This window comes from Aethalodelphis obliquidens, unplaced genomic scaffold (assembly GCF_003676395.1).
Source record: "Aethalodelphis obliquidens isolate GAN/ISIS:26980383/991018 unplaced genomic scaffold, ASM367639v1 scaffold69, whole genome shotgun sequence".
NCBI lineage: Eukaryota > Metazoa > Chordata > Mammalia > Artiodactyla > Delphinidae > Aethalodelphis > Aethalodelphis obliquidens.
Window position 1 is genome coordinate 7,695,889 of NW_020838013.1, and position 15,163 is coordinate 7,711,051.

Sequence of the window (15,163 nt, forward strand, 5' to 3'; positions counted from 1 at the left end):
ATAGTATAATATCACATATAGTAACATATCAGATATGTAATATACCAGCAGTTCTTTATGTATACACACACATATGTATATATATATTATGTAGTTTTTTCATGAGATAAAATTCAAATAACACAAAATTAGCCATTTTTGATGAACAATTCAGTGACACTTAGTGCATGCACAGTACTGTGCAACCGTCACCTCTGTCTAGTTTCGGTGACCCCAAACAGACACCCTCTCGGCAGTCATCCCTGCAGCCAGCCCTGTGCTTTCCCTCTCTACGGATTTGCCTCTTCCGGACATTTCATATAAACGGAGCCCTGCGATGTGTGGGGTTTTGTGCCGGGCTCCTCTCCCTGAGCCTCATCCAGGCTGTGGCAGGTGTCCGTGCCCCTGGATGGATGGACCACAGGCGGTTCGTCCACTCGTCAGTGGGAGGACATTTGGACCGTTTCCACTTTTCCGCTGTTGGGAACAGAGCTGCTACGAACACGCATGTACAAGTATCTCAGTCCCTGTTTTCAATTCTTTGGGTTTATATCTCAGAGTGGAATTGCTGGGCCATCATGGTAACTCTGTGGCAAGATGGAATTCTAGAAAGTTCTATAGTTGACTTTTGGGGGAAGTGCCGAAATGTTTTCCACAGTGGCTGCCCATTTTACTTTACAGCCCCACTGGGGGAGAGTAAGGGTTGCCGTTTCTCACCTCCTCAACAACACTTGTTTCTGTTCTTTTTTAAACCCAGTAGGTGTGAAGTGATGTCTCACTGTGTTCGTTTGTTTGTTTGTTTTGTGGTACGCAGGCCTCTCACTGTTGTGGCCTCTCCCGTTGCGGAGCACAGGCTCCGGATGCGCAGGCTCAGCGGTCACGGCTCACACGGGCCCAGCCGCTCCGCGGCATGTGGGATCTTCCCGGACCGGGGCACAAACCCGCGTCCCCTGCATCGGCAGGCGGACTCTTAACCACTGCGCCACCAGGGAAGCTCCCTAAATCACTCTTTTAAAGGAATTCTTAGGTTTTTGGTCAGACTCCCGCGTTCATGGTTCTGAGCAGCATGTCTCACTCCTGGGGGTGCTGCGTTATCGCCCCACTGTGCCTTGAGGTTCAGTGGCCCTCGGGAACGAGCAGAGGGGTCTGGTGGGCCTTGGCGGGGTCCCCAGCATGGCTCTAGGATGGAGGAGTAGGGGCACTGTCTGCAGGGACCCGGCCCGGTGGGGCTTGGGGGGCCCAGGAGCAGAGGGTTGCAGGGCACAGACGCCCCATCCCGTCCACCCCCCAGCCCCACTGTCCCCAATCGCACCTCTCTCTTCCTCTGTTGCCCCCAACAAGCTCCTTTCAGCCGCATCTGGTGGAAAGCTGGGCGGCAGGGGATTGGCAGAGGGTTCATTCACTCATTCATTCATTCATCCATTCATCCAAGATGCTCACCGAGCTCCCAGCCGCTGGTGCCAAGGGGATGCTGGGATGAAGCCGAGCCCAGTGGAGCTCTCGACAGTAAGCAGAAACGTCGGTGTGGCTGTCACTGCAGGAGATGCCCAGCCGGCCAGGGGTGGCTGGTGTCATCAGCGTCTGATGCCAGCAGGGTGGGCAGAGCCGTCTTCCTCCCGGGGAAGCAGCTCAGCGGGGCCTGAGGAAGGAGCAGGGGTTGCTCAGCAACAGGGAAGAGCATTCAGGCTGGGGGAACAGCATGTGCTAAGGAAGCTGGGGGCACCAGGCATAAGAATCCCAGCTCCCCGGGAGCTGGAGGGTCAGCCCGGCCCCCAGAGGCCTGTCACTCAGCTCCTTCTCACCACTCCTGCTTCAACACAGAGGGTGCTTCTAGAGCAGAGTTCCCCAGGCGCCTCGTCCCATGTCCCTGTCTTCCTGGGATCCCTGCCCGAGTTCAGCCCCAGCTCGGCCCCTCATGAGCTGTGTGACGTCTGGCAGGTTCTGAGCCTCTCTGTGCCACAGCCTCCTCACCTGCAGGGCATGGGTAGTAAGAATGCCTGAAGCTGCGCTGGTTCCCGTGCACACACATGCTCTCCAACCCCCTCTCTCAGCCCCTGCTCCCTGGGGGCGGCCTGTCCCTCTGTTCTAACCCCAGCACCCCAGCACCCCAGCACCCGAGGCCATGCCTGGCACGTAGTGCCGTGGGGACAGCCGGTCTCCGGGACAGTTCCGGCTGCAGCCCTGCCCCTGGCTGTGCAGCCTCGGGGGTCACTGCACCTCTCTGTGCCTCAGTTTCCTCATCCATCAGATGGGGCTAGTAACTGGGCCCGCCTCCTGGGTGGTCGTGAGAAGTAGGTGAGCAAAGGCAGTAAAGACCTGAGAGGACCTGGCAACGGCGGAGCGGTCAAGAGCGTTGCCTTGCGCAGGGAGGGAGCTGAGGGCCGTTGGCCTCTCGTCCTCCGGGCCTCCCTCCCTTGCCTGGAGGCTCGGGGTGGAGGCACTCAGCCCAGAGGACGAGCAGGGCAGGCAAATTTCTGCAAAGGACCAGAAAGGGAACGTTTTAAGCTCGGCAGCCACACGAGCTCCATCGCAAGAACTTGCCGTGGCCGTCAGAGCCAATGCAGCCACGACAGCAGGCCAACAATGGGCGTGTCCGGTGGCCACGATCACCTGATTGGTGGATGCGGAAATCTGAATTTCATCATTTTCACATCTCACGTTGATTTTTTTTCCCCCATCCCCTTAAAAATGTAAAACCCGGGATTTCCCTGGCGGTCCAGTGGTTAGGACTGTGGGCTTCCACTGCAGGGGGCGTGGGTTCAATCCCCGGTCCGGGAACTAAGATCCCGCAAGCCGCGCAGCATGGCCAAAAAAACCCAAACAAACTGTAAACCCCATCTGGGCTGGCAGGCGCCACAGAGGCAGGCCCATAGCCTTTAGTCCTGGCTGCTTCTCCCCACTCCCCCATCCCGGCTGCCATTTCCCCGTCTGTTAAAGGACCGAGGCCCCACCCGCTCCCAGATCCCTGGATGCAGCTGCCTGGTGGGCGTGGCCAGCTGCACCTCCTCCCTACAAGCCTCGGGAGAGGGCCTGGGCGTTGCCCCACCCAGCAGCTGCTGTCAGGGCACTGGGGATGGGGGTCCCCACTGCATACGTGCGCCCTCCCTGACCAGAGGCTGGGCGCCAGGTGATGGCTAAGATGGACGCCTCCTGGGCACCGCGGGGAGGGTCATTGCTATGTGCCCAATGCGGGCCCCCAGGGAGGGGTTCCACCGCAGACACGCCCCCGGTGACCCACCCCAGCTCGTGTTCACGTGCCCACCTCCTGAGGCCTGTTCACCCCCCACCCCCGGGGCAGGGAGGGGGAGGGACGCCTTTCTCCCACCTCCTGCTTCCTGCGCCCCGGCACCACCCCTCACCGCCGCACACCTGTCCTCTTCTCCCCTCCCTCCAGCAACCTGAGTCTCTCTTGCAGGCGGAATACAGGCTGTGCAATGGGTCCGACAGGGAATGTGTATCCCCGACAGCCAAGGTCACCAAGAAGGAAGCTCTCAAGGTGGGCCCAGGCCTGGGGAAGGGGCACGGTGTGTCGTTTGTTGGATGAATGGGCACCCCAGCCAGTGAGGCCACACCTCCACCCCAGCCTGCCAAAGGGAGGGGGACAGAGTGCACCCTGGCCACCTCCACACCCCCTCTTCCTGTCCTCTCCCTGCCCCCCTCTTCGTCCCCTGGCTAGACGGTGGACGAGTAGAAGGCCCCCCGGGAGGGCCAGCCCAGGGCCTTCTCCCCTGACCCACCTGCGGGTGCCCTGGGCCCAGGCACAGAAGGAGAGCTACCGCCAGGAGAAGAAGCGCGCCACCAAGCAGCTGCTCAGCGCCCTGACAGACCCCAGCGTCGTCATCATGGCCGACAGCCTGAAGGTGAGCGCGTGTGTGTTCCAGCACTGGCCAGGCTCCCGCGGGAGGCCTCCCCCAGGGACCGTGCAGGGTCACCAGCCACTCGGGAGACGGTGCGGCATGCTGGCTGCTGCAAACTGTATGTGTCCTCGGGCTGCCCTGACAAATGACCACAGGCTGGTGGCTTATGACAACCGAAGATGATTCCCAGGTCCAGAGGCCAAAGTCCAAACTCAAGGTCCTGGCAGGGCCAGGCTCCTTCCCGAGGCTCTAAAGGAGGGTTCTTCCTGCCTCTCCCAGCTTCTGAGGGCCCCAGGCATCCCTGGACTTGTGGCCGCGTCCCTCCAGCCTCTGCCTCTGTGGTTACCTGGCCTCCTCCTGTGTCTGTGTCCTCTTCTCCTCTTATAAGGACACGGTCATTGGTCCAGGGCCCACCCTGCTCCAGTGCAGCCTCGTCTTCACTTGGTCACATCTGCAGAAACCCTATTTCTAATTAAGGTGGGGGGCCCTGACCTGCTGGCGGGGGTCCCAGAGTGCCCATAGAGCCCCCTGCTGGGATACAGGAGGGAGGTGAAACTCGGACTTTGGGAGAAAGGACCGGGGCTGTGTTCAGACCTCACTGAGGCAGCGAGAGAGTCCCTCAGCTCCCAAGCTTCAGTTTCCCCCTCCGTACAGAGGGGGTACAGCTGCCGTATCCTGGGGCTGCCACGAGGGGCAGAGGAGACAAGGGGACCAGGGAGCCTGGGCTTCTACAGAGCCCTGGGCCCGCGGGGCTCTTTTTCCCTGCTCCACGAATAAAAAATTAAGTACAAAAGTGATATTTAGGATGAGAAAAGAAATGATCACAGGTTTCAAAATCACAAAGCGGACAATTGCAACAGTCACATCCGATTCCCAGTCCCCCCAGGGCCCTGGCAGGGCCTTGAACTTGAGCTCCATGGACTTCACCAGTAAATCTGGCTACAGCATCCTCCTTTGGATTCACCGTCATTCAGAGTTCCTGTTAAATCCTAAAAGAGAACTCTGCCCGGAGCGCAAAGCCCTGTGTATCTGCCCCTCCCCCAGCCGTCCAGATGCCCCTGGGTCCCAGGCAGGCATGGACGGCAGCGCCCCTCCCCCCAGATCCGCGGGACCCTGAAGAGTTGGACCAAACTGTGGTGCGTGCTGAAGCCGGGGGTGCTGCTCATCTACAAGACGCCCAAGGTGGGCCAGTGGGTGGGCACCGTCCTGCTGCACTGCTGCGAACTCATTGAGAGGCCCTCTAAGAAGGACGGCTTCTGCTTCAAGCTCTTCCACCCGCTGGACCAGTCCGTCTGGGCCGTGAAGGTACCGCAGTGCGAGCCCTGGGGCTCGGGAGGGCCAGGCGCGGAGAGAGCCCCCGGGGGCAGGTGGCTGTGTGGGAGGAGAGCACAGACGGGCAGTCAGGAGGCTCACCCTGGGGCCCCAGCGGCACGGAGTCCAGAACTGGGCTGACAGTTCCGGGGGTTAAGTCACTCAGTGGCCAGGGGGTCAGATGTGGCCCCTGGAGGTTGGGGGCGCCCAGGGCCTGGGGCCCATGGGATGAGGTCACACCTCGCGCCGTGTCCAGAGGCTGAGGAACGCGGCCACGTGAGGGCAGCTTCTCTGAACCCAGACCTCACCCTCATAACCTGGGGGCTGCCCAGCCCAGGACCAAAGGGGGTCAGGTTGCCAAGTGAAATCCTGAATGCCCAGTTAAATTTGGATTTCAGAGGAAGATCAGAAAGTTTTTTTAGGGACTTGCCTGGTGGTCCAGCGGTAAAGAATCCGCCTTCCAATGCAGGGGACGCGGGTTCAATCCCTGGTCAGGGAACTAAGATCCCCCATGCCGCAGGGCAACCGAGCCCGCGCGCCACAACTACTGAGCTCACGTGCCTCGACTAGAGAGCCCCCATGCCGCAAACTACAGAGCCCACGCGCCCTGGAGCCTGCGCGCCACAACGAGAGAAGAGAAAACCCGCATGCCACAACTAGAGAGAAGCCCGCGCGCTGCAATGAAAGATCCCGCGTGCCTCAACGAAGATCGTGCGTGCCACCACTAAGACCCGACGCAACCAAAAATAAATTAAAATAAATAAATCTTTTTTTTAAAAAAGTTTTTTTAGGATAAGTATGTCCCAAAAAGAAATGAAATGGAGTTATTTGTAGTGAGGTGGATGGACCTAGAGACTGTCGTACAGAGTGAAGTAAGTCAGAAAGAGAAAAACAAGTACTGTATGCTAACACATATATATGGAATCTAAAAAAAAACCACACTATGTCCCAAATCTTTCATGGGGTATACTTATACTATGTATGTAATTTTTCTGAGATTCAGATTTAACTGGGTGTCCTGGATCTGCACAATGCTAATTCTGGCCACCCTAAAGTGGGGGGCTCAGAGCTGGAAAGCCAAGGGTGGGACCACCAGCTAAGAAGGGGGACCGAGCACCGCGCCTGTTCACCTCTCTTGCCGCCTGCCACGTCTGCGTGGTCAGGTGCCTGACCCTGCCTAGGGGTCCTGAGGCCCCGGAAGCGTCCACGCGTGTCTGAGTGTGGGTCCACATGACCGCACAACCTGTGTTTCCACCCATCCCTGGCCCATCCCTTGGGTGACGCCGGGTCTCTGCCTCTCCAGGGCCCCAAAGGTGAGAGCGTGGGCTCCATCACACAGCCCCTCCCCAGCAGCTACCTGATCTTCAGGGCCGCCTCCGAGTCGGATGGTGAGTACCTTCCTGCCCTGCTGGTCTCCATGGTGACCCCACCTGAAGCACCCCTCCCCTTGGTGGGATTTAGGCCGGGTGTATGGGACCCCGGTTCGGACCCCTTCACCGCCATCCAAGGAGGCAGCCTGGTGTCAGGGGACGAGCCCGCTATTCACCAGCCCCCTCTCTGGAGCCTCAGTCTTCCCTGTGGGCAAAAGATGAACAGTAGCACTGTCTCCCCCGTTGCTATGCGAATCTGATGACCTTATTTAAAAGCAACCAGATAACAGTTACTGGGTGCCAACCACGTGCCAGGCACCACTGAATCAGCAGATGCTACTGTTACCATCCACGTTTGACACATGCGGAGACAGGTTGGGTGAACTGCAGGTGAGAAAGTGCTGGAGCCGGGACGAAGCCAGGTTCCCAAATCAGCGCACGTGTTTGGAGCGCCCTCTAGTGGCTTCCCCGAGTAAACGCGGCTGCCCACACACACACACCCCGACCCATCGCCGAGCCCTGAGGGCCGGCGCCTCCCAGGGATCTGGTGGAAGACTCCCACCCCACCAGCAGTTCAGGGCAGGCAAGGTCCTGCCCGAGGCAGCCTGGCCTGACCACTGGGCTCCGGCCCTCCCGCCTGGGAGTCTGGGGCAGGCGGCCGTCCCTAAGGTGCCATGCCACCCCCTGGTGGCCAGACGCTGCATCCACGCTCCAGGGGGCCGTCCTGAGTCCCTTGAATGCCACCCTCATTTCCCCAGCCCGCCACTCGGTGCCAGGCCCCTCGTGGGCCCTGGGACGGGATGGGCAGCTAGTGCTCCCATGGAGCCTGCAATCTAGTGCGAGAGAACACCAGCAAACCAGCAGACGAGGCCAACTGGGCTGAAGCATGAGCTGAGTCCCTGATGGGGTCGGGGGCCGTGGTCAGGGAGGAAGGGCATCCACAGCCCCTGTGGGTATCAGGGTGGGCTTCCTGGAGGAGGAGGAGGAATGGACTCGAAGGATGCGTGCTATTCAGGATGTCTAGTCCCTTGGGGCAACCACAAAAAACGCACGTCAGGGCCCCGGGCCCCACTCAGCAGGTGTGGGTTTCCCAGCTCTCGCCTGCGGGTTCTGCTCCCATGAGCACCCCACCTTCCACCACCATGACCTTTCAGCCCTGGCTGAAAGTTGGAAGGTTGGTATCCAGTCAAGCCTGCAGTGAAGCCCCCCCCACAGGGTGCCGGGTGTCCTCCTGATGACCAGGAGCCACCCCCGCTGCAGGCCCCTCCTCCACGATCCCCTGCAGGCCCCTCCCCCACGATCCCCAGCGCCCCTCCCAACGCCAGGCCCCGGGATGCACCACGGAGAGTTAGGGAGGGAAATTCACTGTCTCCAGGAGGGAGACACTGAGGCTTTGGAGAAGGAAAGAACCGAGTTCAAGGTCCTTCAATCCCAGGTCCAGCCCGCGGGCGGCCTCTACCAGCAGGGCTGCAGGGGGCTGAGGATAAGGGCTGGGGGCTGGAGGCGGCTGGCTCTGGCCACCCCACCCCGCCTCCCCGCCCGCCTGGCCCTCCCCTCCCCCCGGAGCTGTTCCAACACCAGGGGCTGCCTGTCTGCGGCCTTGGCTCCGCAGCCCCTCCCCAGCCTGCCAGCCCCCCTCCCGCCCTGTGCTCCAGGCCAGGAAAGCCCTCAGCGCAGAGACGCCCTCCTGCCCCGACCCGTGGGGGCCAGTCTCCATCAGGAAGGGCCCTCACCCTGACGCCATAGGTGGGAGCTCGCAGGGCCAGTTTCCATCAGGAAGGGCCCTCACCCTGACGCCACAGGTGGGAGCTCACAGGGCCTCTGTGCAGAGTGGCCTGAGCTTGCTACACGTATGACCTTGGGGGGGTCACTTACCCATCCTGGCCTTAGCCCTTGTCTGTGACGTGGGTGACTGACAGTGTGCTGGGAGTGGGGTGCTCCTTGTTGAAGAACGGAGGGATGGGGGCAGGCAGGCTCCCTGACAGAGGGACAGGAAGCTCCCCAGTGTGCAGTGGGTGCCTCCCCAGCTGGGGGCTGCTCATCGCCCCTGACCCCCCCCCCCCACTACAGGCCGCTGCTGGCTGGACGCCCTGGAGCTGGCACTGCGCTGCTCCAGCCTCCTGCGACTCAGCACATGCAGGCAGGGCCGCGACGGGGAGCCCGGGTCCTCGCCAGATGCATCACCCTCCTCGCTCTGCGGGCTGCCCGCCTCGGCCGCCGTCCACGACCAGGACCTGTTCCCGTGAGCAGGGGCGTGGCGGGCAGGGACCAGCCTCTCCCGGGAGCCTGCTGGGGACTCCTGGGCCCGGGCCCTCCCTGGCACCACCGCACGGGGTCTCCTTGTACGTGGGGAGAAGATGGGGGGCAAACGCCACCGAGGTCTGGCTGCCCAAACCCCAGGCCAGGAGGCAGGCCTCCTCCACTCGAGGTGGACCGGGGAGCCTCAGGGTGTTCGCCTGTGAACTGGGGCTTATAGTGTCAAATGCCCATCGCTGAGGCTCTTCAGCACAGGGATGGGGCTGAGGCGCCCGGCAGCGAAGGGTGCCCCGGGTGAGGGTACTGGGGGGTGTGCCCAGAGGTGGGCGTGACCAGCAACCCACGGGCGCCGTCCACCTTCCAGACTGAACGGGTCTTCCCTGGAGAACGACGCTTTCTCAGACAAGTCAGAGAGAGAGAACGCTGAGGACTCAGATAAGGAGACCCAGGACCGCAGGCGGAAGGCCGAGAGCGGGGGCGAGCCGTCGGAGGCCCCGGGGCGCCCCGCGCGCAGAGGGACCACGTACGTGGTACAGGAACACGAGGACCTGGGGGAGGTGAGAGCCCGCCCTGCCTGGAGCTCGGGCGCCGCCCAGCACCCTGCATCCCTGAAGCGATGGAGGCGACGCCTGGCCGTCCCCTCGGGGAGAGCCCGCAGGGTCTGCTACACCCAGAGGGCCGGGGCACGGGAAGGCCAGGATGGCGGGACTTAGGGAGAGCCGGGAGGGCCGCAGGGCTCTAGTGAGGGTGCTGGGGGGGCCACAGGGCAGGTTCAGGTGGCGGCCTGCCAGGGTCCAGGTGAGACCTTCAGAAGGTCAAGGGGCAGAGGTGGAGCCTGGGACCCGCTAAGGAGGAGCTGTTGTCTGGACAAAGCTGACGGTGCCCTGGACCCGGGTTGGGGTGGGGAAGGGAGAAGGGGTTCAGGGCGCGTCCAGAGGCAGACGGGCAGGACCCAGCCTGACGGCGATGCCACCTGTGAGACCGGTGCTCTGGAAGAAAGAGCTGGCGGCTGGGGGTGGGACCCGACTGTGTCCCAGGCTTGGACGTGCAAGGGAGACGCTGCTGCACGGGAGGGTCTGGGGCTCAGGGGGCCGTCTGGACATAGGGCAGCCCCAGGGGCCCGGGCACCCCAGCCTTCAGAGGCTGAGCACAGGCGGGGCTCCGCAGAGGAACCCTGGGAGGCGTGGCAGGGAGGGGAGGGGTGGCCTCAGGGGCAGCTGTGCTGGGAGCTGGAGGAGAGACAGGGTGACACGGGGGTGGTGGTGACTTTCACCAGGGCACTTTTGGTGGAGAGGAGGGGCAGAAGCCAGAGGGAGAGGGTTAGAGGGAGTGTGGGTGGGATGGGGGGTGCAGGGGATTCCCACCTGCGGCAGCTGCCACGCGCGCCCCGAAGCTGGCCTGGACATCAAAGCCAGGGAGCCACAGCCTCATGGGGGTCAGACGTGACCGTGCCTCTGGGGGCTTCCCCTCCCCTCGGTGCCCAGGCGAGCTGTCCAAGCGAGTGCCACTAGGCCTCCGCCACAGCTGTGCAGACACAGAGAGGCAGAGTGGCTGCCTGAGGTGGCCCAGCAGGGTGGTGATGGGCCCTGGCGCAGGGCTGGCTGCTGGCACACTATTCTGCTGCCTCCCTGGGGTCAGGAGATGGGGGTCCATGGGGAGGGGGGGGGGCTTGGCGTTGGCCCGAGAACTGCAGCTCGATGGCAATTCCCGAGACGGGAGGGTCCCCGATGCACAGCCCTGCCTGGGAGCACCTGCCCCGCCAGCCAGCTGTCTGTACACAGCTGCATGACCCTTTCTGAGATCACTCTGCCCACCTGAGGGTTTGCTGGTTGGTGCGGCCTGGGAGATGGAGCCCCCCACCCCCCTACCCTGCCCCCTCGCCCCCTGCCCAGACAAAGCCCAAAGCTCCGGGGCTCAGTCTCTCTGTGGCACAGTCTCAGGGAAGAGAGGAGGGGCCCAGGGCGGCCCCCTCTAGCCGTGCGACCCTGGACAGGTGAAGACCCCCTTCTGAAGGGGGTGCAGGCCTGAAGCACCTGTGTCACCCCATGAAGACAAGATGGGCTGGGGGTGGGAGGAGGTCTCCTCGAGCACGTGGCACCTGCTGCCGCGGCACAGGTCATGCAAAGTCCACAGACAGGTGTCAGCAGCCACGGTGGACGTGCACCAGCCGCGGGGAGGGCCCAGGCTGGCCAGGAACCAACCGCGGGGAGGGCCCAGGCTGGCCAGGAGCCGAGGCAGATGGGAGCCGGCCTGGGCCAGCAGCTGCCCCTCGGGTCTGCTGGAAAACGCAGGGCTCAGCTGGGGCTGGGACAGGCCCTCTGGGTGTGGCGGCCCGGCCAGGGGGTACGCGTGGCCGCCCTACCCCCCATCCCGCCCCCTCCAGGCTCCCCGCCCAGCTCTGGCTGCAGCCTGACCGCGGTCCCTCTGCCGGCAGCTGGGCGAGGCATCGCAGGTAGAGACGGTGTCTGACGAGAACAAGAGTCTGATGTGGGTCCTGCTGAAGCAGCTGCGGCCGGGCATGGACCTGTCCCGCGTGGTGCTGCCCACCTTCGTCCTGGAGCCCCGCTCCTTCCTCAACAAGCTCTCCGACTACTACTACCACGCCGACCTGCTCTCCAGGTGAGCGACGGGGAGGTGCCCAGAGACACCCCCCCCAGGCTCCCTCAGCCCCTGCCTGCCCCACAGAGAGTCCTAAGGGTCCCCAGGAAACTATCCCTGAAGCCTCTGCCTCCAAGGGGCCCGGCCTCCATGGGAGGAGCTGGTAGACAGGGAGGACGGGGCAGCCCCACGTCCGGTCAGGGCCACCATCACAGGTGAGCCCAGCACCTTCTGTGCACCTGAGCCCTGGCATTGGCTCCCTCAAGCTGAAGAAGGCAGAGGTTGGAAGGGGGGCTGCAGGCTCAGCAGCCCACGCAGAGGGAGCTGGGTGAGGGCGAGAGCATCCCGGGGGCTTCCTGGAGGCGGCACCCTGCCGGCCTCGAGCCAGCAGCACCCTCTCTGCCCCAGCACTGGAGCCACCCTGACATTTTCCAGTTCCGTGGAAAACCCGATTCCCTGGAGTGTCGGGGGAGGGTGGGAACCTCCTTTTTTGGGGCTGGGCAGCCGGGGAGGGGCCTGGGTTTTCAGCAAGTGGATGGAGGTTGAAACGGAAGGAGAGAGGGCGCCGGGAAAGGGCAGAGGGCGGCCCAGGTCCCCCGATCTGGAGTGAGGGCATTCCCCCACCCCATCGCAGGGCCGCACTGGAGGAGGACGCCTACAGCCGGATCAAGCTTGTGCTGCAGTGGTACCTGTCCGGCTTCTACAAGAAGCCCAAGGTGAGAAGCACCGTCCGGGGAGGGCGCAACTACAGCCCAGCCCTGCACCCTGGCACCCAACCCCACCCAGAGTCCAAGGCCATCCCCTACCCCGCGTGACCCTGAAGGATCCTGGTCGTCCCCACAGTGGTCCCGGGTCCTCCGAGATGGGGGACCAAGCCCTGACTTCCCACCCAGGGAAGCGACGGAAATAGCAGGGCTGGAGAATTGGGGCTTTAACTTGAAAGGTCATTAGAAGCCACAGGGGGCTTTGAGTGGGCTGTGCACTGGCTTCCCCTGAGTTCCGGGTAGAGCTTGATGTGGTTAGGGTCTCACGTGCCCCTCAGAGCCAAGAAGTGGACAGGGCACCTCGTAGGCCGTCCGCCCAGAGCGTAAACCTAGGGTAAAGCATAGTCTCCCCAGACCGGGAGTGGGGCGCTGTTCCCAGATGCTGGTGGGAAACTAGACATCCCTTCTAGAGACCTCCTCCCTGCAGGTGCCCGGGGCTGTGGGCAGCAGGCAGCCCCTCTTGTTGTCCCTCGGTCCACACCCCGTCCCAACTGGCATCTGTGCCCCACCCACAGCTTCTCACACAAGCCTCTTTGTTCACTGCCTGCAGGGGATCAAGAAGCCCTACAACCCCATTCTGGGGGAGACCTTCCGCTGCTGCTGGTTCCACCCCCAGAACCACAGCCACACCTTCTACATAGCTGAGCAGGCAAGGGCCCGGCCACCCTGGGCTGGCTGCTGGGTTCTGCAGCGGACGGGGCCCTGGCAGGGGGCAGGGGGCGTCTGACCCCCAGGCACGTTTCTGGGTGGCTCCACCTGCGACCACTGGAAGAGCTCTGGCCTCACTGCGGCCAGCGGGGATTCTCCCAGGAGGCACAGGCACCATCTCGGCTGTGACAGCAGAAAGTGTTTCCTTAGGGAGGGGGACAGCGCATCCCGTTTTCCTGGGGGGATGCGGGGATGGCATTCAGCTCCCCCCCCGGGCCCCAGGACTCAGGCCCGGCTTCCCTGGACATTGGGGCTGAGAGATGGGGACTGCCCTCGCGCCTGCGCCTGGCACTGGGAGGGATGTGGTGGGGGACCGGGCCTGCCTGCTCTTGGGGCTGCCGCAGGAGCCACCTCTCCACCCACAGGTGTCCCACCACCCCCCCGTGTCCGCCTTCCACGTCAGCAACCGAAAGGACGGCTTCTGCATCAGCGGCAGTATCACAGCCAAGTCCCGGTTCTACGGTGAGGGGGGCTCCCCTGGGCCTCGAGGAAATGGGGGGAGGACTGACCTGCCGCACTCGGTGGTCACCGAGACCTCTCCCGGTGGCCATGTTCGTGTCCCTCTCCGCCTCTCCTAGCCAGGGACTATGAGGGGTAAAGTGCTCAGAGCCTGGGGTCAGGCAGAGCCCCCTCCCCCCGGCCTCTCATCCCTCAGCCGTAGAGCTGCACTGATGCTGGGAGGATTACGGGAAGAGCCATGTGAAGGTACCATCTCGAGCTGGCTGTCCAATTCAGCACCACTGGCCACACGTGGCTGTTTGAATTGATCCAAACGAAATACAACCTAAAAGGCAGCTCCGCGGTTGCTCTGGCCGCAGTGCAAGTATCCGCGTGCTGCGTGGGATAGAACAGTGTCATCATCACAGGACAGGCTATCGGGCAGCACCCCTCGAGAGCCTGGCACCGTGGGTCTGTCTGCATTTTTACGTCCTGTCAACCTTCCTGTTGTTCTCACTGGTGGGCAGGTGCTCTGAGTGCCTCTGCGTGCCCAGCAGACTGCAGAGGGCGTACAGGCTCGGCCCACCTTTTCCACCCCTGTGCTCCCGTCACTGACTGTGGCTGTGACTCTCAGCCCTGAGCGGGCCGTACCCCCTCTCCGCTGGTGTTTAAAATCAGAGCAGAGGCCCTAGTTTGAAAAGGTTTGAAGGCTCCACCCTAAGAATCCCTGCTTTAGTAAGTGATATAAACATGAACACGTGGCGACTTAGGTAACTCCTCAGGATGAATGACTTGTACGACCTGGATGGGGCCTTTACAGAATCCGAGGCTCAGAGAGGTTAAGCAACCCGCCCAAGTCACACAGCTGGAGGTGCCTGGGACTCTTTCCACCTGTTGGAAGGGAGCTCAGGTCCTGTGACTTGGGGTGGAGGTGGGGGCCCAGGTCCCGAGGATTGGTCTCATCTCACTGGTCCCACTGCCCCGTCTCTGCAGGGAACTCACTGTCAGCTCTGCTGGATGGCAAGGCCACCCTCACCTTCCTGAACCGGGTGGAGGATTACACCCTTACCATGCCCTACGCCCACTGCAAAGGTGAGAGGCCATGGTACTCCCACCCTGGAGGGCAGAGCCCAGGCCGGCTCCCTCAGGGAGAGCACCCTGGTTCTTGTCTATTTGAAGGTATCTTATTTGACCCTCACTCTTCCATGACTTTTTAGCTGGGTATGGAATTCCAGGCAGATTGTCCTTCTGTCCTCTTTGGAAGCTTGTTACCACCTTCTAATTTCCATTGTGGTTGGTGATCAATCATCTGTTGGCCTGTTTGTTACATGTTCTGCTTTTCTCTGTAGCTGCTTTTAAGATCGTCTCTCGTCTGTGGTTTTCTGCAATTTCACTGTAGTAGTTCAAGGTTTGGATTTCTTTTTTTTTTCCTCTACAGTGTTGTGTTAATTTCTGGTATACAGCAAAGTGATTCAGTTATAGGATTTCTTTTTTATTTTTTAATTAACAGACTTTCTTTTTTACAGTGCTTTTAGGTTTACAAAAACTTTAGCAGAAAGTGCAGAGAGTTCCATATACCCCACCCATCCCAACATGCACACAGACAGGCACACACACACACACACACACACTCGGATCCCCTAGTGTTAACATCTTGCATTGGTATGCTACATTTGCTACAATTGGTTAGTTGATATTAACACATTATTATTAACTTAAGTCTATAGTTTACATTAGGGTTCACACTTTGTGTTGTATAATTATATGGATTTGGACAAATGCATGTTTCTACCGTTACAGTATCACAATAGTTTCACCACCCTAAAAAATCTGAATAGATGAATTCCCCTATTCATCCCTCCCCCCTCCCCCATCCCCATCC

At 61.5% G+C, this 15,163-nt stretch overlaps 1 protein-coding gene across 7 annotated transcripts in view; it reads left to right on the top strand.

The window, feature by feature from the left end:
• The window catches only part of OSBPL5 (oxysterol binding protein like 5), a 32,470-nt gene that overhangs the window by 8,590 nt on the left and 8,717 nt on the right, over window positions 1–15,163 (top strand). For 2 of the 7 annotated variants that reach the window (XM_027089957.1, XM_027089952.1), the window contains exons 3-13: window positions 3,374–3,475; window positions 3,738–3,839; window positions 4,938–5,141; window positions 6,451–6,535; window positions 8,588–8,759; window positions 9,138–9,330; window positions 11,208–11,392; window positions 12,006–12,087; window positions 12,686–12,784; window positions 13,209–13,305; window positions 14,275–14,373. In XM_027089957.1, coding sequence (XP_026945758.1) covers window positions 3,374–3,475; window positions 3,738–3,839; window positions 4,938–5,141; window positions 6,451–6,535; window positions 8,588–8,759; window positions 9,138–9,330; window positions 11,208–11,392; window positions 12,006–12,087; window positions 12,686–12,784; window positions 13,209–13,305; window positions 14,275–14,373 — 1,420 coding nt within the window. Of the gene's footprint in view, window positions 1–3,373; window positions 3,476–3,655; window positions 3,840–4,937; window positions 5,142–6,450; window positions 6,536–8,587; window positions 8,760–9,137; window positions 9,331–11,207; window positions 11,393–12,005; window positions 12,088–12,685; window positions 12,785–13,208; window positions 13,306–14,274; window positions 14,374–15,163 lie in introns of all 7 variants that reach the window. The other 5 variants (XM_027089953.1, XM_027089954.1, XM_027089955.1 and 2 more) reach the window with 5 other exon arrangements.